The sequence below is a fragment of the Geospiza fortis genome, unplaced genomic scaffold, assembly GCF_000277835.1.
Source record: "Geospiza fortis unplaced genomic scaffold, GeoFor_1.0 scaffold7, whole genome shotgun sequence".
Taxonomy (NCBI): domain Eukaryota; kingdom Metazoa; phylum Chordata; class Aves; order Passeriformes; family Thraupidae; genus Geospiza; species Geospiza fortis.
In genome coordinates, this window is record NW_005054344.1 from 4,936,700 (window position 1) to 4,960,599 (window position 23,900).

Sequence of the window (23,900 nt, forward strand, 5' to 3'; positions counted from 1 at the left end):
AGATCCACCACCTGTGCAGCTGATTGTTCAGTTCTTGGAACAAGCTTCAAAACCATCTGTGAATGAACAGAACCAAGTCCAGCCACCACCTGATAACAAAAGAAACCGCATTCTAAAACTTCTTGCTCTCAAAGTTGCTGCTCATCTGAAGTGGGATTTGGATGTATTAGAAAAAAGGTACAGTCTGTACAGCTTCATGCCAAGTTTACTAAATTGAGGTGGCTTGAGATATTTATTTTAAAAATCGAAATCTGTCTTGCTCCCTTTTGGGTGTGATAATTGAAATTTTTAACTGTAAGTTACAAAACTTTCTTTTTATTTTAGCTGTAAGTTACAAAACAGTTTTGATAAAGGCAGTGTGTCTGGACAAATTAACAGTGTTTAGAGAGGAAAAACATCATGTCTTAGACATTATGATATGTACATGTAACCTTCATAAAGATGAATTTGAGGTTATGTTTTCTTCAGTGACAAAACTAGCGTGAGTTTCCTCATTCTGACATGCTTGAAATTGGAGGTCTTGCTCCAGTGTTGTCGATGTGAATAACTCCATGTTATCTGTGAAATGACTGTGGTTGAAATAGACAGATCCCAGCTTTGCATCTTTTCTTTGGAAATTTCAGCTGAAAAATGGTCTGATGAGCTAGAACAGTTGAGAACTACTTCACTTTGGCAGTGCTATGCACATTAGGGAGCTGCACTTCACAGAATCACAGGATGGGTATGGTTGGAAAGAACCACAGTGGGTCATCTGATCCAACCTCTCTGCTAGAACAGAGTCATCCCAAAACACATGGCACAGGATTGTGTTCAGGTGACTCTTGTTTACACTAGGCTTCCTGTTTGCACTTAGGTAATGGCAGAAGTTCCTTATTCATTCACACAGGTCTCTTGCCCCCTTTATCTGTAATTTAATGTAAAATCTTAAGGGGACAATAATTGCCCTGGTTGTAACTTGCATGGAATTGTAGAATCATGTAGGCTGGAAAGAAGCTTTAAGATCATTGAGGCCAGCTGTTAATTTGACACTGCCAAGCCTGCCACTAAGCCATGTCCCTAAGTGCCACATCTGCATATAATTTAAATACCTTCAGGGTATGATGGTGACTCAACTCCTTCCCTGGACAGCCTGTTCCAATGGCTGACCACCCATTTGGTGAAAAACTTTTCATAAAATTCAATCAATTTCATAAAATTCAATCTAAACCTTCCCTTGCATAACTTGAGGCCACTTCCTTTCATCCTGTCACTTGCCTGGGAGAAGAGACTGACCACCCACTTGCTACAGCCTCCTCTTAGGGAGTTGTACAGAGTGATAAGGTCCCCTCTGAGCCTTCTTTTCTCCTGGCTAAACACCCCCAGTTGCCTCAGCCACTGCTTGTATAACACTTCTGATAGAACACAAGACATACAATTTGTGAAACAGAAATCCTGGCTTTAGCTGCTAAAAGTGTAGTTTCACTCATTGTTTTCAATACTTCTTGCAAAGCATGCAGATTTTTCATAAGATCAAAGGTACCTTGGCAGTAGCTGATCTAATTTCAAATAAGGTCTAAATTAGTAATAGTATTTTAGTTGTGTTGAATTATACTACAAAAGCTTGGAGCAGTGCAGTCCAGCCTGCATGTCTTCTCATTTTATTAAAGAAAGTTCTGTCCCAGCTAATGTATCTTGTACTTACCACTATTCAAAAATTCCCAGTCTTAACTTTATATAAGTGAAATTTCATTTGTGATGGAAATGGGGTTGCTTACCTTCAGGGAGTATGATCTGGGGCTGCTTTGAAAGAACTTCCTATTAGCTGGGTCATGCTGTTACAGGTGACTGGATTATTCTGGTACAGTGCCTGTGTGGGTAATGCAGTGGTGCAGAGTAGCAGTTCAGCTGTCTGGGTAGCTGAACTACTGCTTGGGCCCATCCTCTTGGGCTTAATTTATGCAGCTAATACTGGTAACTGCTTTGCATACCTGATCTCAAATGCTGAATAAACATCCATGTGATGTTAAGTACTGAATAGTACTTAACAGTATTCAGTAACCGGTACTGAAGAGTAGTGTATATTGTTTAACATTCCATAAGTAGATTTACTCTATGAAATATCTGATTCTGTCTTTTATTTTTTAATAGCTTGTCTGTTCCTGTATTGAACATGCTATTGAATGAACTTCTGTGTATCAGCAAAGTTCCCCCAGGAACTAAACATGTGGATGTAGATCTGTCCAGCTTACCCCCAACCACTGCAATGGCAATACTACTCTACAACAGATGGTAACTACTACATGGCAATAATATAAAATCATTATGGAACAAAGCCGTGCTTTCTTCTATCTGTATAATTGCATGTAGATGGAGAAAGAACCCTGAAGTACTAATATGTGTTGTGATCTGTTGCTAGGTTATGGTGAAGGAGCTGAATCTGAAAAGCTATTCTAGAGCTGATTTTCTTCTCTAAAAAAATAGTCAAGATAATGATTTGAACCCTTTCCTTGTAAATACAAAAATCTTCATCTTTCAACTTTTTATGGACATAAAAGCATTTCTTAGCTGCTAGATGTGCTCTTGAGAAAAGGATGTATTCTAATGGTATAATGTTTCTGAAATGGTAAACTGCTATTATCAAGAGGCCTGTAATCTGCTTATTACATTTCTGAGGCTAATACCATTCTTTACTTAATTTTTTCCCCTGTGTAGGGCCATAAGGACCATCGTTCAAAGTAGTTTTCCTGTAAAGCAAGTGAAACCTGGTCCACCTCAGTTAAATGTGTAAGTTACAGATATAATTAATTTGGATGTCAGAGATATTTTATAATCAGGAATGTAATTTCTAAGTGGATTAAATCATGTTAATAACATACAGTTTCTTAAAATGTCTAGTTGTTACATGGAAAACTTGGATTTATTTCAAGTATATTCTCACTTTCCTGTCAGACATGCTTGATACCCCTGTTATTCCCCTCTGTCAATATTATAATCTCTGTGACTTTGTCATGGCATGAAAAATTAAGAGAGGAAGAGAGGTGACAATTTGCCTTGGCAGTATGCTTATGCTCTAGTTTAGGTGGGGTACATTTCTTGCATTCTTTTGCATCTGTAACTTTCAGTAGCTTGCTTAATATGGTTGTTTTATTACACCATTTGGAAGCATTGTGTGTGATAACCTTAGAAATAATGAAGTATGTGCTTCATTATGCAATAATTTGTAATTTAAAATCAATTTTGCATTTTGCCTTCTAGAAGCTGTGAGACTTTAGTAACAACTTGTCCTTGACTTTTATGTTACAGATTTCTCCAAAAGTTGGAAGAAGTGGTGCTTTTCATATGCTTTATGTTAATTTTACACTTAAGCATTAGGCCATACTTGTTTGACAGAGTCTGTTAATATGTTGATTAAACATACTCTTCTTCCTCCTCCTTATTTTACTAGAGATCTTACGTTGTCCTATATGTATCAGAGTCTGATCCTGAATAAAAAGAAATCTGTGGGGGAAAATAATTGAAAAGTACTTTTAATTTTTACATAAACGTGTGAACATGATTCTGCCCCTGACATGTTTGAGAAGATTTACGTTTTGAAGCTTCATGAGACTTGAGGCTGTGGAAGCTTTCTTCATTATTGTTTTGCTATTGAATTGGTATTAGCAATCTGATCTTAAAAAAAGGCAATGATAACTTTGCAACTTTGTGTTTTATTGAAACACATTCTCATACAAAACTATCTTTTCATTATAAAGTTCTGTATTTCACATATAGATAGATAAGAGCAGTCAGTGGTCCTGCATTATGATGTTCAAAATGTAGTTAAGCAAAACCAAGCATGAATGAATTATTGTGATCTAGAACATGAAGTAATGTGCAGATCTGCCTTATAACTGAATGCTTGACCTCTTGTGTCTAACTTGCAGTATGAATCATATTCAGCAAGAAAAGGAACTAACTGAAAATATTTTGAAAGTGGTGAGACTCTTTTCCCTTCATATTTTTGCTCAAATTTGATGTAAATATGAATTTCTTTGTTGTACAAGAAATACAAAAGCCAATTCTACATTGTGTAGAATTTTTAAAGGGCTTTTTTAAAAAGTCTCCTTTTACTGAGCTGTTTAAAATGTAGCATTAACTGAAACCCAGAGTTAAACTCAAGGCCAAGAGGTTAATTCTTTTAATGTATCTGAACTATTACAGTTGAAGGAGCAGGCTGCTGATTCCATCCTGGTCCTGGAAGGAGCACTTAAATTAAACAAAGATCTTTATGTCCATACTATAAGAACTCTGGATTTATTGGCCATGGAACCTGGTATGGTGAATGGAGAAACAGAGAGTTCCACAGCTGGACTGAAAATCAGTGCAGAGGAGATACAGTGCCAGGTAGGTCACATTTTCTACTAAAGCTTTCAGTTTGTATCTGTTTCTTTAGAAAAAGTGTTAAGTAATAATTTTGAGGTAAATCACAGTTTTTTTCTATTAATGTTCCTTGTGTTATTTTGTGTTTGGTTTTTTTGTTTGTCTGTTGGTTTCTCTTATAATGCAATGAAATAATACTGGCTTCATTTTTACATTAATAGAACTTTTTTTAACCATTGTAACTGTTACTTCCCACTAACCTCTCACTTTCCCCCTCTCAGTCCCCTGAAATTACCCATTATATGACAAAGACAGCTTATTGCATTGTTTTCAAAGATTATGGGAAAATCATTCTTTAATTTTGTAATGCTTGTGCAGAATTACTCAGACTGAGATTGCAGTTAAAGGAGAAGGAATTGAAGTATGTGGGGTAAGGTGTGCAGTGTATGTTGGTAAGTTAGATAAAAGTAGGAGTAGTTTAAAGTACATGCAATGTTTGAGCTGAAATACTTAATCTTGACTTGGAACATGATGTCCAAGACTGTGTGTTTGATATGAGTACTGTTTGCAGGTTTGCTATGATTTGGGTGCAATCTATTTCCAACAAGGATCTACAAATGCAGCTGTTCATGAAAAGGCTAAGGAAAAGTTTTTCAAAACAAAGGAGTTGATTGCAAAGGTGAGAAGTGTTCTTTTAGCATGTCTAGTCAACTCTTTTCTAAAAAAACCGCCTTGTCTAAATTATTGCTTCCTTCTTTAGCAGTTTAATAATTCTTAATGGTACACAGAGTTTTTAAAGAAATTTCCTGAAGTTTTGAGAGTTATTTTTTTCACGTTGTGCCTGGTTTGAAAGTATATTAATTGGTTGTAGTATATTGCTGCTTAGTTCTACCTTTTGTAATGAATAGTCTTTTACACAAATTGTATTGATGCAAAAAATGTAGGAATGACATCTCCAGTGCTAATAGTAACTTGACTGAACGGTACATCCTGTGTCCATGGTGATGACGTGTTTTTGAGGAAGGTAACCATACAGCACTTTTTTTTTTTTTTAATCTAACTTTCCCTTGGAAATCAGATTCTCTATGTTCTAACCTTTTAAAAAAGTACATCTTACTTTATAAGAAGGCTTTGCTTCCTTCTTTATTTTGTTTCATATTCATATTTTCAAAACTTCAGAATTCCAGTTTTATTTAAATGAAGCGTGTACATGTACATTCTTTTGTTCTTTTGCTGTTATTTGTGGAAATTGTGAATCTCTGTTTCTGAATTAAGCATATATTTCATAATACTTCAGCTACTAAGATCTGCTGTAACTCTTACATTTCAGAATGGCTCATCATCACTTCATTTTACCATAGATGAAGAACGGTTAGCTGGGTATTGTCAAGCTTGTGAAGTTCTTACTTCATCTTCTGATGATGCATCTCAACAGGCAACTCCTTACAGTAAAATCCACAGCTGTATGAAATCTGGCAAATATCAGGTAGAATGCCTAAACAAACCCATGTGTATGTGAGGGGGGGGTTTTATCATTCTTTGTGGAGGATTCCATTTGAACTAGTATGGATTTTAAGAAATGTTAAATGGCAATTTACATACTGTTTTAAATCCTATGTGTTTAGGAATATAACATAATCTGGTGCATATTAGATTAAAACATCTTGGATTTCATACCATGGTAAATAATTCCTGCCAGCTGAGATAAGGGCTTTTCAGGTAATTCTTTGGGTCTTGAGAATTACTCTTTCAGCTAATTCTCAGGTACTAATTCCTTGAGTTTCAGAGACTGTTGCTACTTAGATATGCAAGTTTGTTTTGGGTTTTTTTTTTGTTTTTTCTTTGATTTTTTTGATGATAAAGAACTTCTTCTGTTACTTGACTCCTTTTTTGATTGTTCAGTTAATTTTAATATTAAATATGGATGTGAGATGCTTCTCTTAGTTTCCTCATTTTTACCAGATAAAATAATTTTCTGTTTGGTTCTTTTGCATTATGCATTCTCTATTCCAACTGGTTTTGTTACAGGACTTAGTGAAGATATTCCTTGAAGATAACCTAACCCTCAGTTTGCCTGAACAATTCAGACAATCAGTGCTGAGAGAACTCTTCCAAAAAGCTCAGCAAGGGTGAGACATTAAATTATAATCAATGTTCAGTGATGACGAAGAGCAATTTTCATTGGTTCTATTTTTTGTGGAAAGCATGTAAAATCTTTTAACAACAAACTACTTACATCCATGAAACTTCACCCTTTGTTTCTGTTATCGGTAGTCTAAACTACATTTTACATCACACCACAGCTCCTTGGTTGTATCTCCCTGTGGCCATAGATGGAAAAATGTAATGCATGTTAACAGTTAATTTTATCACTTGACTGATTCTTTAAAAAATTTTTTTCCACCTGTTGTGACACCACTCTTTGTGTATCAGAGCTGTCCTGTGACCTTCAGTTCTGTGTTCATGCAGGAATGAGGCTCTGGATGAAGTCTGTTTCAAAGTCTGCGTGTGCAACACAGTCTGCGATGTATTACAAGGCCGAATAATTGATATTCAGTTTTGTCAACTGTTCCTGAAACCCAGCAAAGAGAAAATAGACTTCCTTCTTGAGGTAAAACATTAATCTAAAATTGGAAGTGAGAATGATATTCAGTGAGAGATTTCTTTCTCTACATAACTGTTATTATTGCAAGTGATGCTCTTTCTGAAGCAGAGAAAGGTCACTTCTCAAACATTATTCAACTTATTTGCAGTTAGTACAGCTCCACTCAGTGATCAGTTCTGCATCTGTTGTTCATAGCTCTGTTTCCATCTGTCAGGGAAGATCCAGTGGAGAGCTGTTGCTTCAGATTGTATTTGAAATCACTGCTGTTCCTGACATTGTTCCACTGAAACAAATATTCAGCAATATCATTACATAATTTAACAAAGAATCAAATTCTCCAAAACAGAGAGAATGGGTAGAAAAAGTACCTGTGGAAGGGGGACCACTTTTCCCTTATCAGCTTTGTTGTAGAAGTTAGCATGTGGTAAAGTGATCCTTAGTTACTGCTGTGTGTGAGACCTACACTGTTACCCTTAGTCAAGCTTTTTAGGAAACTGATATTGCTTAAACTAAACTTAATCCTTTTATTGCTTTGCTGTTATTTTAATGTCTTTTATTAATTTGAGCCTAATTCTTTTGCTTGTCTCTTCAGTCATGTGGCAAAAAATTAATTGATGGTACTCTCTACTGCAGAGCAAGTAAAAGCTTACATCAGCTGCTCATATTGGGACTAGAACATAATTCTAAAAAAATTTATTGCAAGCTGACAGATTCAACTATCTAGTTATTTTTCAACTGCTGGTTTAAAAAAAACCCTAAGTCCTAGTGAATCTTATAATTTTGCACTTAGAAATGCTTCATTTTTAAACTCGTGTGCTAAATGATCTTGTGTGGCACTCAGTGTCAGTGCTTCTGTATACCAGGGGAGTAAAGGAATGTGGGTTATGTCTGACAGAAGATGACAGTTGTCTGAAACATCCTGTCTTGTGTACAGGTTAAAGGAAACTGATCCATATGTGATGGCAGTAGCTTTTATCAGGTTTACTTCAGAGACAGTCTTATTTCACACAGTTGTACTGAGATTTCTGTATCAAGCTTTGTCAGTCAAATCTTATCTTACTTTCTTTGGCTTACAAGAAACCCTTGAGAGCTGATCTCATCTCTACAATTAGAGTAACTGAGTCATGACAGGGTTACACAGAGCAAAACAGAAATACTGGTTTGATTCCAGATTAATTAGGGTAACCACCCAGCAATGCTGCACTTGGTTCCCACCCAACAGCTCTTGAGCAGATTCAAAAATTGCTCTACAAAGTAAAAACAACAGACAGGCCAGAAGAGTTGGAATTGTTCAGGGTGGAGAAGCAAAGGCTCCAAGGGGATCTTGGAGAACCTTCAGGTTCCTAAAGGGGACTAGAAGAAAACTGTTTTGCATTTTGTTATGGGACAGGACAAGGGTAATAGGTTCAAACTCAAAATGGCAGATGAAATATTAGGAAGAAATCCTTTACAGTGAGGGTGGTGAGGCACTTGAACAGGTTGTCCAGAGAAGCTGTGGATGCTCCATCCCTGGAAGTGTTCAAGGCCAGACTGGGCGGGGCTTTGAGCAACCTGGTCCACTGAAAGGTGTCCCTGCCCATGGCAGGGCTTTTAGAACTGGATGATCTTTAAGGTCTCTTCCAACCAAAACCATTCCATGATGCTGTATCTTTGTTGCTTCACCTGAGATAGAGGTTTACTGGCTGTTACTACTTGTGAGACAGAAAGCTGGTCAGTAATAGTGGCTGTAACTAAATATTATAAATGTGCAAGGGGGCTGCTTAGTTATTTTTTGCTTTCTTTTCCAGGTTTGTTCAGGGTCAATAAACTTGGAAAGTGCTTCTGAAGAATTGAAGAGAAGAATGGCAGCATTTCTCAAGTATGTACCCGTATTAAGATAACATGAATTTGCACTTTGTAAGCAATAACAATAAATATTTCAAGAACTTATAACTGGAAAAATAAGCACTTTTTTCTTGCTTATGTACTAACATTTTTATTTGTTTAGAAACTTGTGTTTGGGCATGGAAGATCTTCAGTTTGTCTTCATGATTTCATCTCACGAGCTTTTCATAAAACTGCTGAAAGATGATGAACGGAAACTGCTCATTGACCAAATGCGAAAGAGATCTCCTCGAATCAATCTGTGCACAAAACCTGTGACTTCTTTTTATGATATCCCAGGTAACTTTCACAGCATGTGCATTAACTTATGAGCAGACGGTGCCCTGTTTCCATGATGAGAACCTTGAGGTTACAAAGTGCAGGTCTATTCTCAAAAAAGTTTAGAATGTTCTTAGAGAGAGTACTTCCTGTTGTTGGTTGGTGCATGTCCTGCTTGTTCAAGAAGGTAGCTGCTACTTGCTTGTGTCTCAAGTGAGTGTAATACATAAGCTCAAATGAATGTGTCCTAGCTGACAGAGTGAGAGAGCATGGCATTGGTTTGAACAAAATGTGGCTGTGGCAGCTGTTCCAAAAAGGGAACCCTGCCTCTGGACTTAAATACAGTAATGATGATGTGACTCTCTGGTAAGCTGGACCAGGAGTGCCATCTAAATGAAAACCAAAGTAAACCACAGATGTTTTCAACCAGTTAAATTCCCCAATACAGCTGGCTGGCAGTGCAGCTGCACAAGTCAAAGCTAACAAGAGGTGCCAGATGGTGGCTGCAGCTGGAAAGGCCTTACCTTTTCAGCTCTAATGCAGTCCTGCAGTAACTTAAGCCAGTTAAGACAATGTGTATTTTCACTAGAGCAGTATAGGAACATCCTTTTAATGAAGATCTGGAATCTATTGCTTTGCTATAGCAAGAGTGCTCAGAGCTGCTGGAGTGAGGAAGGGGACTTGCAAGCAGCCCTTTAGATCTGGGTAAAGGTAGCACAAGGTGTTTGTCAAAGGCCACAAAAAGGATGTCTGGACCTATGGAAGCATGATATATCTGCTGTTCTTACTATGTTCTGGTTGAAGTGTTATACACTAAAGAATTGGAAGTACCTACATTGAGAAGAAATGTGCTGAAGACCTGGTTGCTTTTCTTCCAGCTTCAGCAAGTGTCAATATTGGCCAGCTTGAACATCAGCTCATACTGTCAGTGGATCCTTGGAGGATTCGCCAGATCTTGATCGAGTTGCATGGTATGACCTCAGAACGCCAGTTCTGGACAATTTCTAATAAGGTAACTTAGCTCATGTGCTCACAAGAGACTGTAATTCAAGGGCTGGTTAGGTATCATACTGCAGTGAACAACAAACATTTTCTCATAGATCCTCAGGGTGACTTATCTTCTCCCTCTCTGCATAGTGGTAGTTTAATAAGAATGATGATAGATATCTTAACACACATTCTATATGAAGAGTGTTACAAAAAACCTATAACCTGTATTTTAAGGAATTACTGGCTGTATCACAAGCTTTCCTTATGAGAAAAGATGTTTTTGTAGCTTGTGCTTTTAGTGTTCTGACTAGATAGCAGTATTGTCCTAGCTTAAATCTCTGTCATTAGAAGGTGGGAGCAGGAGAGAGGAAGACTTTGTTTAAATAAAGATTTCTTGTCTTTTTTTTTTTGTTGTTTTTCCCCCCCTTAATAATTGCATATTCAGAGTGTGAACAAAGGGTAATTGGGCGTTTTTATCGTATTTCTAAATGAGACATACATTACTTGTGACTAGATGTAAAGACAGGAATTGGCAGTCATTTTCAATATTTGGGGTTTGTTTGTGTTGTTTTCAACAGTGATGTGAATTCTAAAACTTGTTTCTATGCAAATATCCTATGCATTTCTCTCCCAGTGGGAAGTACCAAATGTTTACGGCAGTGTTATTTTAGGAATCAAAGACAGTCTGACTAGGGATTTGGTCTACATCCTGATGGCCAAGGGATTGCACTGCTGTGCCATTAAGGTGAGCAAGCCATCTGAGCTTACTGGTTGGTTTGGACAATTGAATCTTAATGAAGTGGAAAATTTGAAAGCCTTTTTTAGAAAAAGAACTGAAAAATTGGGTGGTGAGGGAGATGTTGTAACAAGCTCCATGTGTTGTGTGATGGATAAGGATTTCTGTCTCTCAAAGTTTCATCAGCAGAGCAAAGATAATGCCTTTCCAGTGAGTTGGGCCTGGAGATAATTTCATTCATATAAAGTTTTCATTATGTTGTTCTAGATCATGTGGCATCTACATCCAGTGGTGATTTGATTTACTGATATGAAGTGCTGTTCTTTTGAATAAGTGTATTACATAAGGAATTTATTGGAATGCTGTTCTATTTTCCTTGTAATTGACAAATTTGCTAAACTGCAGCTAAAACAAAATTGTACCAAGCATACCAGTAGTTGGCTCTAGCATGTTTTTGCTTAAACTCCTTGTTTTGTTTCCAAAAACTCTGGAACTCTTAAGCTTAATAGCAAGTCCACAGGACTCAAAAGTAGACTCTGTGAGATGCTTGAGCAATGCTGATGCTAATGGATGCCGAGGCTGGTTCAGCCAAGATAGAGCTGATTGCACTTTAGCTTGTAGCATTTCCCCTTATGAATTCGTTAGGAATCATTAATGCATATAATTTTTATTGCAGGATTTTGTCCATGCAAAACAACTTTTTGCTGCTTGCTTGGAGCTTGTGACAGAGTTCTCTCCAAAGCTCCGTCAGGTCATGCTGAATGAAATGCTACTGTTGGACATTTACACTCATGAAGCTGGAGCTGGTGTTTCTGGAGAGCGTCCTCCTTCTGATCTTATAAGCAGAGTCCGAGGATATTTGGAAATGAGAGTACCTGGTGAGTACATTACTGTCTTTCTGAGGATGCAGTAAAGCACAAACCTTGAGAGAAGGGGAAAAAATCCACAGCAAAATAAAACAACTTTGTATGCAGATTAACCACTTAGGTGTGTAAGTGGAAAAACAGTGATGTTGACACTGGTTTTAGTAAGTCTTCAGAAGTTTTATTAGTTTTTAGAATTTGGAAGTGAGCATGATGCCTACCTGTTGCTAAACATTGACAGTTTCTATTCAGTGCCACTTAAAGGACTTGAACAGGATAAAGATCTCTGCACTTCTGCCAAAGGGTTTTGCCAGTTGTTAAAGCTTTCTCCTGGTTTCACAAGAAGAGAGTAACATGGTACTGTTGTGATTAGGTGAAACCCTCGTTGCTCCTAATTTCCAGAGGTGAGGTCTCTTGTCGGGCTAAGCATCATATTTTCCTGTGATAGCTGTGGAGCAAAAACAGCTGATTAGAGGGAATGGGATATACTTATTTTCATACAACACCATTTTACAACACTGTTTTCTCAAAAATAAAAAGTTAAAGAATCCCTTTCCTTTTAGATATTCCTCTTCGACAAGTTATAGCTGAAGAATGTGTTGCCTTCCTGTTAAACTGGTGTGAGAACGAGTATTTGACCATGCAAGTTCCATTACCTCTGGTTCAGACTAATCCTTATGTGAAGGTAACAAGTGCTCAGTTTCAAGGCTTTTTCAGACTGTAATTGACTTTTTTTTTGTTGAAGTATTTTGTACTTTTCAAAGCAAGTACCCTTCTGCTCAAGAGTGTGGGGCTTTGTGGCTGTAATGAAGTATGGGGTAGAACACAGTAGGGCTAAGCAACAAGCATGTTTAGCACTTGACAAAAAACATGGAAGCTGTGCTGCAGGAACACATGAAATCTTGGTCCTTGTTGGCTGCCAGCTAAGGTTGGTTCCATCAGGGGTGTGTGGTTATAGTCCATGGTTGAAACACTGTAGCACTTCTAAAGGACTCTCCTCTCAGCTGGAATTCGGCCTAGGTTTATGTAGGAGGTATGAGAAGTGTGACGATCTCTGTTTTCAAGTCTGGCTTCTTTTCTATTCTGAGATACTTGTGTTCCAAATGCACTGTAAAAGTTCTGTTCTTTTACCCAACATCAGTGTTGAATTTTTGGAGACAGTCAAGCCCTGCCTTCTTTGAAACTTTGTTGTCAAAATTGTTTTGCAGCAATGTTTCTACTTCACAGTTAGGCCATGGAGCAGAAGGCAGGTTGTATTACAGGACAGGTTCATTTTTACCCTGCTCTGCTTACCTATGATACTTCCTAATTTCTGTTTTGAGGTTCAGCTCTTTTGTATAACATTGTGCCAGTTTCATTTAAGATTAATTACTATATGGAAGTTAAGTGAGTTCTAAAGCGCCAGTCTTTGTAAAATGGTATTTTATGGGGTTTAGGTTTTATGTAAGTTTGTTTTCTGGAGCTTGTAATAATGAAATACACAGCAAGGAATCTAATAAATGGGAAAATACTGTGTTTAATTCCTGTTTTCCAGCTTCTTCATCAGTGTTCTCTGCTGCAAAATTTAGTCTCATTCCTTTGTAGTTCATAATTTAAAATCACTTGCTTGGACATTTTAAAGGCCAGTAATTCCTTTGCTGTAGATGATATGCAGAGGAGCCTTAGTTCCTGTATTTTTTCTGTTGCATTGCATAGCTGGGTCAGTTGCTGGCTGCCACTTGCAAGGAACTGCCAGGTCCCAAAGAAAGCAGACGCACAGCTAAAGATCTCTGGGAAGTCGTTGTACAAATCTGCAGTGTATCCAACCAGCACAAACGTGGCAATGATGGAAGAGTGAGTTTGATAAAACACAGGGAGTCTACATTGGGTATTATGTACAGGTATGGTTTCTGAAATTATTTTTGAAGATGGCTTGAATGGTTTGTTTGATCCCATGTTCTCATCAAAAATTGTCTGGATTCCACTATCAGAGTTATGGCAGCAGCTAAAGATCTGAGTAAAAATCCTGTCCACTGTGGGAGTTGGGTATTAGTGGGGATGTGCTGGCTTTCCTTTCCAGAGGCAGAAGAGGAGTGTGTGGGAGGCAGCTCTCCATGCAGAAACTGAAGCATATATGGCTGTGCTCCCATTATAACCAGTAAAGTCAATGGCATCTAGAGGGCAGTAGAGCTGATGGGCTGGAGCTGTCTGCTTTGCAGCAAATAGAATTATTGTGTATCAGTTTTATACTTCTATAGCTGTATCAAGCACATAGCTCACAGCGTGGGTATCTATACTTAGCCTTGTTTCTGAGTCTAAAGCTAAATGTTACTCAGTCTTGAAATGAAATTCTAATTCAACTAAACTCTGCAAAGAGTAAGAAAGTTCAAATTAATCTGGTCAAGAGTCTTCTCTGTCAGACACCTTGGCAGCCTTAGCCTCAAATGACTGATTTGGGACTCTGATTTGTCCAGTGTTCATGGCCTGTTCTGAAGTCTAAGCCTAAGTTGTATAATACAGTACAGTTTGGCTTGTGTGGCTGTACTGAACAGCTTTCCACGTTAAAGCCCTGGGAAAGGTGCCTCTGTCAAACCTCTGCCTGTGTCTGTGCCTTCCTTGAGCTGATCAGGTTAACGTGTGCTGAAGGCCGTGTGCATTTGCTTACACTGCTCTGGGGCAGGTGTAGGGGGTACCAACGTGCTGCAGCTTCCAGTTGTGTGCTCTGGCAAGGAAAAGGAGTACAGCTGTACTCCAGGTTACTGAACCTTTCCTCATCCCTCTGATTCAAACAAAAAGGGCAAGTAAAGGGCAGTGACCCTGTTGTTATGGAAAAGAAGTAGTGAAAACCTTTCCTAAGGCTGTCCTTGTCTGGATTGTCCTATGGTGACAATTTCTGATGTTCATTACAAGGAAACTGAAGTACATTATAAGTGATCACTGTGTACTCTCTTCTGTAAGTGTGTAGGTCATTGTTGCAAACCTAGCTTGGGGAATTGCAGTACAGTTCAGTTGTTTTCCCCTTTAGAGTCAGTGGTTGACTTCTGTGATTTTCATGCCTTTTATAGCTTGATAGAAGAACATACCTCTTACTTAACCTGGTTTTAGTGTAAAATTTGCTACTAACTGTATTAAAAGTGAATGGGCTGGTTGAGCATTTTCATTTATATGCCCTACATTTGTAAACTTAGAGGCAAAGGGGTATTTCAGCAGGTGAAGAATTTGCTCTACTGACTTGTGTTTTAAGTGTGCATATATTCTTTATTGTGGATGATTACTTACATGGGTATTTGTGTCCCTTATTTAGGAGTGAATTGTTGTCCTTCATCAAAAAGCTTCGGGTAAGTCACAGTGGTGTTGAAAATATGTTTGCAACCAAAACATCATTCTGGTGTAGTATTTTTCTAGAGTTTTTGTGTTAAATTCCAGAAAACCTAACAGTTATATGAGTGCTTTGTATGGCTGAAAAACATCTGAGTTTGCTATACCTGGCATACAGCAGTGTGGAATAGCTTATAAAAAAATTACCCTGAATTCTGATGGAGATCTGTTTACATTGGGAGTGTATTTTATTGCAGCTGTCACGAAGCAAAGCATTCCTTTTGGAGGGTGACAGAAGCTGCTACATGCATCATACTAAGCAGCAGAAGTAAGAAGGAGGGAAATTGTTTATAGCTTCTGGGTTTGTAAATGCACAGAAAGTTGTAGTAAACCTAGCTTAAGTTTAAGGTTAGGTAGTAATCACAGAAACAACATAAAGATGCGTAAAACAAAAGTAAAGTTTATATCCAAGGAGTTATTCAGGAAAATCTGAAGTAATTAAAAACTTTCTACAGAAACATTCTTGCAGTATCCTTATGTTGCAGATCTCTTAACAAAATATTGTCCTATTTCAATAAGAAACTATAATGATTGCATAACTTCTTACATAGTTTTAAGCTTAGAGAAGAAAGTGGAGTTTTGTCAGTTCATGGGAATATTGGTTTTTTTCCCCTACAGGAACCATTGGTTCTAACTACAATATTGTCCCTGTTTGTCAAACTTCATAATGTTCGGGTCAGTATATATAATCAAAGTCTTTCTTGGTTTTCTTGAAATGTTTCTTGTTCTGATTTCTCCATCTTTCTTCTCTTAGGAAGACATTGTGAATGATATTGCAGCAGAACACATTTCTATCTGGCCCTCATCCATCCCCAAGTAAGATGATGATTAAAAACACTTTTTTTTCAAAATACTGTATGTTATGTGGTTAGTCCCAGTTACTGTTAGTGTGGTTTCTCCATGTAAAGGCATCACTGCCCCCATTCTGTCTCTGGGAAGCTTGGTTTGAGGACATGGGGAGTTTTGTTCCTAGTTTGATGGTCCTGAAGGAGATACGGGAAAGAAGAAAAGAGGAGAAGAAAAAATATGGCTTTTTATCTGTGTGCTTTATTGAACTATATCTTCATTATGTGAACTATATAATACTTTAATATGAAATCACTAATATTTTTTGACATATGTTTGAATAATAGCCAAAATAGGAAGTAGCAAATGGTATGTATTGATTTATTCTGACTGTATTGAACTGTATTTCTCCACTGAAATTTAGAGGCTCTGTGGGGTGGGATCTCAGAATCTGGTTTAGTTCTGGCTTTTTGTTCAAGCCTGTGAAGGCTGTATTTGTTCAGTCAGATTTACTGTATTGTAACAACAGCAGTCTTAGTCAACACAAAATCCTTTCTGGAGTTAGTTATGCTTCATGCTTAAGGCAAGGTGCTTTGGCCTTCAGCTAGAGGGGAAATCAAGTTAGTGGTTAAAAAAACAAAGCAGTAAGTTAGGAATTATTTTTCTTTCTTTTTTCTTTTAGTCTTCAATCAGTGGACTTTGAAGCTGTAGCTATTACAGTAAAAGAGCTGGTCAGCTATGCCTTGACTATCAATGCAAACAACCACTTCTGGTTAATTATTCAGGCAGATATTTATTTTGGTAAGTGAAACCAATGTCTGTGTTTAACATGTGTAGAGGAACCTTGGTGCTCTGAGATTTGTTTGACATAACCCTCCTTGTATTTCCTTTTATGAAAAGAAGTTTAAGTGATATATGAGGTTAAAATCTTCAGATGCAGTGGTGTAGGTAGATTTGTCTGGGAAGGCGTCTAAGCCCACAGATAGCCTGAGCTTCGGATAGGTCATTCAGACTTGCTTTTAGGGTAAGGGAAATTTTTACAGTTACCCTTAACTTCACTCTTCTAGTACAGTTGGTCCTTGAGTGTAATTTGTACAATTACACAATTGTACAAAACCATGGCACTTCAGTGTTTTATAAGTGAATGGAAAGTTGTGAACAGTGGTTCTTTTAGATGTGGAGATCAGCTTCAGTGCAGCACAAGATGAGCAGAGTGGAGAGGATCTGTATTTTATATAGGGAAGGGTTTGTAAATGAGGAGTAGCTAGCTTTATAACCCTTGGCTTAAGAGGAGGAGTCTTATTCCAGTGTTCAGTGCTGTCATGTTACATGTGGGAGAGTGATTCAGGGTTATAAACCTGTTTTCCAGTGTTTATTGCCTGTACAAAGTGCAGCAGCATCCCAGAAGGAGGACATTTATGTAGGGAGCCTCAGAGCTGGTGTGTGACAGAGCAGTGGTTGGAGCAGTGGCAGTGGTCTGTATTTCAGCAGCCATGGGCAAGCAGGCTGCTCCTGCCACAGAGCCTGGTGCTTCTCTGCAGCTCAGGAAGGGCTTCCTGGGAGTGAAGTAGTGCTGAGCCATGAGAGTGCTGTTCTCTCACTCACACCAACTAAACTCCTTCACTACCTGTGTGTGCTCAGCTCACTGAAGAAAAACTTCTACTCTAAGGTTGATGGATTCAATATTAACTGCCTGAAAAAATAAAAAGCAAACCCCAAAAGGCAGGAATTTGCCTGTGGTGCCATTTCCCTGATTGTGTAGTTTTTCCATCTACCACTGCATAACCACTTTCTGTGTGTCCATGCTTTTTAATAAAACACAAGTCATTTTCCCAGTAGAATTCAGCTGTGAGATATGTATCTGAATAATTCTATAAACAATTGATCTGAGTATTAAATAACTGCTGTATTTACTTTTGAGACCTTATTTTGCTTTTTTCCCTTGGCAGCAACTAATCAGTATTCAGCAGCCCTTCACTATTACCTACAGGCAGGAGCTGTATGCTCAGACTTCTTTAATAAGATGGTGCCACCAGATGTGTACACAGACCAGGTGAGCTAAAGTGGGATTTGCAGAAATCTCTCTTTGGATTCAGTCAGCATCCTGATTCTATGTAGAGACAAAAGTGTCCAGCACACACACTTTCCTGTAGCATGTGAGGTGTTAGAGCTTGAAGCATTTAGGAACAGATGTCCTCATCAGTCCTTTTTTTTTGGCTTGTTGCTTGAAAGCCAGAGAAAATCTGAGTCTTCTCCTTTGCTGAATCACAGATGGCTTTTCTGTTAGTTCATAGAGCCTGCAGAGCTGTGTGCTGGGAAAGCACTGTGGGACACCAGGGGAGTGGAGAGCAAATGGAAAAGCCCAGAGCACCATCAGTGTGTGATGTGACCATCCCTGGCTCATCCCTGCAGAGCCACACCGTACTGGGCAGGGCTGGGGCCAGAGCTGCTCAGGACAGTGCAGCAGCCCTGCCTCACCAGCAGTGCTGCAGTGCTCACCTGAGCTCCAGCTGCTGAAAACATCTGGCTCCTGCTGTGGTGGGAATCACTATAGTGATGAATAGGGATGTGCTAAAGCCTGGGGGTTTCTAGGGAGTAGAAGACTGTACATAGCTATTTAGGTGGTCCCTTGAAAACAATAATAAAAACCGCAGTTTGTGTTCCAAAACAAGCATTTCAGAACGTGTTTTGTTTTTAACCTTTCTGTAGGTGATAAAAAGAATGATCAAGTGTTGCTCTTTACTCAATTGTCACACCCAGGTAAGAGGTGAAACATGGCGTTAACTAAAACATTTGCTTATAAATATTTATATAGGGGATAAATTTAAAAGACTGAATTCAACTTCCCTTGGAAATACAATCTGCAGTAGAGTAGGCTTTGTTACCTTTGTTTCCAGGACAGTTATAGGACTAAAGTTAATAAGTAAATAAACACCTACTTGGAAATGTAAAAAGTAGTAGTCTGGGGGTGTTTTGTTCTACTTTCCTCTGATAATGTCGACCTTCTTTTTTTTTAAGAGAGAAGATAGCTGTGGGGTGGTATTGGGAACCTGGCCTTGGTTTTCCTAACTCCAGGTGCTTTTGCTGATCCATGGGATCAGTCATTCTCCAAGAAGTAACAAAGCTTGTACTGGGCTCTAAAACTCTTAAATGGATTTGGAAACCTGGAAGCCAAGTCACTCCCTTCTGATCGGAGTCAATCCCCTTTTCTTGTAGCTGTTGCCACTGCTGTGTGAGAATGATCTGTCTTCAGGTGCTCAGAATTTGTTTGCTCTGGAAACGAGGTCTAGATTAGGTCTAGAAAAGGAGTGGAATGGACAAGGCATTGTGTGGAAAGTTTGTTTGTGGGGAATTGAGGCTGTCAGAATCACCAAGTCTTTCCTTACAGGTAGCTATTTTGTGCCAGTTCCTCAGAGAAGTAGACTATAAAACTGCTTTTAAGGCACTGCAGGAACAGAACAGGTAAATGTTAAAACAAAGTTTATAGATGCTTAAACACAGTATGTGACTGTCAGTTAACCTGCCTTGTCTTTCAGTCATGATGCCATGGATTCTTACTATGAATACATCTGGGATGTCACCATCTTGGAGTACTTGACATGTATCCTTTTGCTGGAATACCACACATGCTGGATGTTGACAGCTGAGAAAAAGTCCATTACCTACCTAAGTGACTTTTCTTGACTCATCCTCAGATCTCCACCACAAAAGAGGCGAGACAGACAAGCGGCAGATAGCAGTGAGTTAACCCAGGGTGCTGGGACTTCTTTAGTCTTTCCCTCCCTGAAATCACCTCTGAAAAGGTGGTTTCAGTTCCAGTTTTAATTTCAACACACAATTCTTTTAGAATGCGGGTGCTTGTGTCAAGTTGTGGCTGAAGGGGTGGGGTGATGGGGCATACAGGAAATAAATACAGAAATAAATCACCCATGGAACTGGTGCTGAAAGTGCCTTGAAATGAACAGCTCTACTGGAAGACCTCATGCTGGTTGTGTCTCCTCTTTTGTTTCAAGATAAAAGCCATTGGCCAGACAGAGCTGAACGCCAGCAATCCCGAGGAAGTCCTACAGCTTGCTGCTCAGAGAAGGAAAAAGAAGTTCCTTCAAGCGATGGCAAAACTTTACTTTTAGGCTAATGCTGGAAGACGACTACAAAATGTATAAAAGTGAAAAAAATCTTTCAAGACTTTATTATTTTTAAAAATTCAATTAAATTTTTGTACAACATTTAAAGTCTAGTATCTTTCTTCTTAGAAATAGACGAAATCTTACAATAAACCCCTTATTTTTACAAACTGTACAGAAGGCTGGAAGCAACTGCTGCTAGTTCCACAATGGCTTGTTTGAGAAGACATGAATTCAAGTTTGCAAAGTTGTTGTGAGTGTAAAGTGGATGTGGGTGGCACTCGATGCTCTAGTGCAGCTTTGTGGGCTGCTCAGTGAAATGTAACACTTGTCCCTGGGTGTGGAGCACGGATTGGAGCATCGTGAAAGACGGAAGAGGAATGATACCCTTCTTTCCCAGTACTGCCCTTCATCACAGAAGTGACTCAGAGGTAGTGAGTATTCCGAGGAAAACACAGTAGTTAATGCTGTTTATAAACACTGCTGACATACAGGTCCACAGTTTAAAATACTGTTCCTACGACGTGAGTGGTTGTAGAGTACCTGCAGCTCCCTTTGTTCCATACCTTCTCCAGTTCTCATGCTTTTCTTTCTTGGTGCAAGTGGCTGGCTGTGACTGTACTTCTTCCAGTTAGGGTTACTGCAGCAGCAGCTGCTTTGCTGGTACTCTTACCTGAGGTCAGTGATACACTAAAACTGAAGTTCATGGCAGGCCTAAAGGGCGATAAATACATCGGCCTCCTGTGGAGCTGGGGTTTGATACAAGGCTGGCTGCAGTGTCCTGCACACACAGAGTGGTTTCAGAGATGTGAACTGCTTACCCACGGGCCCCTGTAATACTGCACCTGAGCTGGGGGGAGTGACTGACACGAGTGAGCTCTGACCTTCCCAGGAAAAGAAAAAGGGTCAAGAAGAGGTAATACATACAAGCTGTCAATATTCTCCTGCTCATCTAACCCAAATTAAAGCAAGTCTGCCATGTAAGGTGAGTGGACATATCTTGCCCCCCAGCCCTATTTAAAGATGTTCTTGAAGGTCATAAGTTAAGAATTCAGTTCTCACCATTAAGTCATGTCAGAACAGACCAAAGTGGTCCAGGCTCTTGTGATAGCAGGGTGCAATCTCAGCTGAGCTCTTCTTGTCAAGTCTGTAGGAGGATGCTGGTCTCCATTTCCATCTGCTGTGTCTTTTACTGCCCAAATCTTTAATAGCAGGAAAGAGCATGAGTCACCTTTAGTGTGGTCTTGTTCTGAAGCACCAAGTCCTGTTTCTGAATCTGTTCATGACAACTGACTGTATTTCATTTCTTCTCTGTGCTTTTGGGAGGGGTTATTATTCCTCCTGTTGACACAGGTGATAGCTGCCCTGGGGCAGTAGACACTACTGCACTGTTCACTTCTTCCTGCGTATTGGGGAAAGAAGACAGCAGTTAATACCTGTGACAAGGTCTCCTTTTTTGTGGCAGGAGAAGGCAGCAGTGCTTCCTCACGCCACTCACACAGTTCAAGTGCTCTAGAGTGAGAATACTGAGAAAACCAAAGTGACATTGCATAACAAAGTTACGAACAGGTCTCCTGTGCTGGTAATGCAAGCGTGTTAGGGTAAAGCACGTTGTTTATAAGCAGCACTGGTGGCTGGGCACTCACTCGCTGAGGCGAGCCAGGCCAGGTGTCAGCAAGGAGGTGCTCTGGCCACTCAGAAGCTGCCTCAGGACAACGGATGTGTAATGAACTCTCAGCTGCCCAAACTGCACATCCACAAACCACTTACATACCAGCATGTCCAGATAATTTGTGTGGGTCTGGATATTGTGTCGATCTTCCGCTGCAACCTTCTTGAAGTTCTTCAGCTTCACAGGGACCTTTTTTGCCACATTGACAAAAGGAACCATCCATTGTACACACTCTGAAATGCTGTCCCAATCTAAGCCTAAAGGGTAGAACACCAGAATATATTTAGAAATCATGAGGGAGTTGCACAGTGTTCCCATAGGGCCATGAGTTAAAAAACACAATAAATAATACTGCAGATAAAAATTCAGAAACATCCTCCCAGAAACAGCCAACATGTCCTTATGCTTGTTATTTAAAAGGGTGGTGGCTGGAGGGTGAATGGAGGTCACAAGGGTTGTTGCTTTCCAGGGGAGGCTGAAGTGACTTGTGGCTTGAACACAAGATTGTGGGTCATGCTATAAAAACACACTGGGTGTTGCTGACAGACATGCACAACTACTTGAAAACTACATTTCAGGAGAAAAAGTGGCCAAATATATAGCTAATGATTCCCCAAACACTTGGAAGTCATAGAGCAAATATTAGCCCATAAGCAAGAAGAAATGTTTCAATTCCTTAGCAAAAGCTTCATTGCCAGTGTTTCCTTCTTCTGAGTCTTTGTAACATCTGAAATAGTGTTAGGAAGTGAAATTAGAAGGAAATGAAGCATGCAGAACAAATATTAGTGACCATGTAGGTTTTGGTCTTTGCAGCTTGGTAAACCAGTACCATCTTAAGCAAATTTGGGTCTGTGACAGCTTCTGGAATTCCCTGCCCCACAAGGCCAAGCTTTGCAGAGGCATCTTACCTGAAGCTTTCTTAACTATTTCGATTGAGGTATAGTGGCAGAGCGCTGCAGCGGCTAGTGTTCTGTACTGGAAGTCCAAAGAATTCACATCCAGAATACACAGGTCTAAAAGCTGAGGACATGAAGAGTAACAAATGTTAACAAGCTGATACTCTAGCATGAACCTTTCTCAGAGAGGGCTGTGCACACAGCAGTCCTCCTACAGCCTGTGCCCCAGAACAGGGCCGAGCTCCAGGAAGAGATTGTCTTAAATTTAAATACTACCTAGTGCAGTATTTACACCACTGAGCTAGCCGGCTTCAGTAAGCCTCTCTGAGGCTGGGCACAACACATGCCCATACCAACAGAACCACAGCTCTTCCAAAATAGTCAAAACACTCCCCAGGCTGCCGTCTTGGCAATTACATAGAAACGCTGTTAAGGGCAACACAGGTAAAAACAGCCTAGAGTCCGAAATTATCCACCTTCCTCTCAGAGCTGTCGCTACTGTTTACAGAATGCTGGAGTGATTAAAGAAATAAAATGGGTTTTTTATTTTTCCAGCACACAGAAAAGTCTTGAAGTATGTGAAAGCAGGGAGATGAGAAACACGGGGGTAATTGTCCTCAAAACTGAATTTCTTTGGTGGAGTCAAACTTGCAGGCTCCTTAACAAAGTAACAGGTAAGGGAGAAACAAGGGAACACTTAGGTCAAAGTGGCTTTCAGGGTGTAATGTTCAGTAGCACTTGTCACTGCCCCAAGAACCATTTTCCAACATTTTACTACCTACCTGGGCTATTTGAATGAATTTTTCCTGAGAATACTGAGGTAGCAGTACTTTTGGAACATCCTTCAGAGCATCCACTTGAAGATAGAGGTTCAGCCAAGAGACAATTGTCACTGGACAGAGTTCCCATTTTAAAGCCTGCAAATATTTAACAAACAGGTAAGTGCCATAAACCACTCAAGGATAGTTTTGTGCTCTGAGTTCTTCCTATACCTCTCGTGAGATTATTGCACATATCCTTAGAAGACACCAAAGATTATTTACAATTTTAAGTACAAGTATTCTTTTTGGGTTGCATTCTTACTGCTTTTTGAAAAGGCTGTATTAGGATCAGCACAAATCTGTATCCTTTCACCTGTGCAGTTAGATTTTATATGTCTTCTCCATTCAGAAGCTGGGAAATTAATATTATTTCCTCAAGCTTTTGGGCTAGCTGTGTGAACCTGCAGCTCATATCTATTAAGGAAGAATAAATGTATAGAGTCCTGTGCTGGTAAAGATAGATCCTGTCCAACACAAGGAGCATCAAGCAGTGTGAAGTTTTTGCCTGTCTCTCCAGAAGCCCCTGTTCCTGGACAGCAAGGGATGTTGACAAGTGCAGTACACTACAGT

At 39.3% G+C, this 23,900-nt stretch overlaps 2 protein-coding genes across 3 annotated transcripts in view; one reads left to right on the top strand and one right to left on the bottom strand.

Annotated features, from left to right (window-relative positions):
* On the top strand, positions 1-20,049 carry INTS8 (integrator complex subunit 8). Its single transcript, XM_031058495.1, has 26 exons — positions 1-177; positions 2,128-2,268; positions 2,692-2,763; positions 3,903-3,954; positions 4,180-4,362; positions 4,910-5,017; positions 5,669-5,824; positions 6,367-6,467; positions 6,808-6,949; positions 8,731-8,801; positions 8,931-9,106; positions 9,964-10,097; positions 10,710-10,820; positions 11,488-11,689; positions 12,238-12,359; positions 13,370-13,554; positions 14,958-14,991; positions 15,650-15,706; positions 15,786-15,847; positions 16,500-16,618; positions 17,767-17,870; positions 18,527-18,577; positions 19,206-19,279; positions 19,354-19,418; positions 19,513-19,556; positions 19,831-20,049. Exons 2-26 carry the CDS (start codon positions 2,150-2,152, stop codon positions 19,945-19,947), a joined length of 2,661 nt encoding a protein of 886 aa, XP_030914355.1. The 5' UTR covers positions 1-177; positions 2,128-2,149; the 3' UTR covers positions 19,948-20,049.
* Positions 19,978-23,900, bottom strand: part of CCNE2 (cyclin E2) — an 11,960-nt gene continuing 8,037 nt past the window's right edge. For both annotated transcript variants that reach the window (XM_031058497.1, XM_005422902.2), the window contains exons 8-11: positions 23,292-23,426; positions 22,522-22,633; positions 21,716-21,870; positions 19,978-21,343 (exon numbers count right to left, since the gene is read on the bottom strand). In XM_031058497.1, coding sequence (XP_030914357.1) covers positions 21,242-21,343; positions 21,716-21,870; positions 22,522-22,633; positions 23,292-23,426 — 504 coding nt within the window. In that variant the 3' untranslated portion in view covers positions 19,978-21,241. The remainder of the gene's footprint in view (positions 21,344-21,715; positions 21,871-22,521; positions 22,634-23,291; positions 23,427-23,900) is intronic.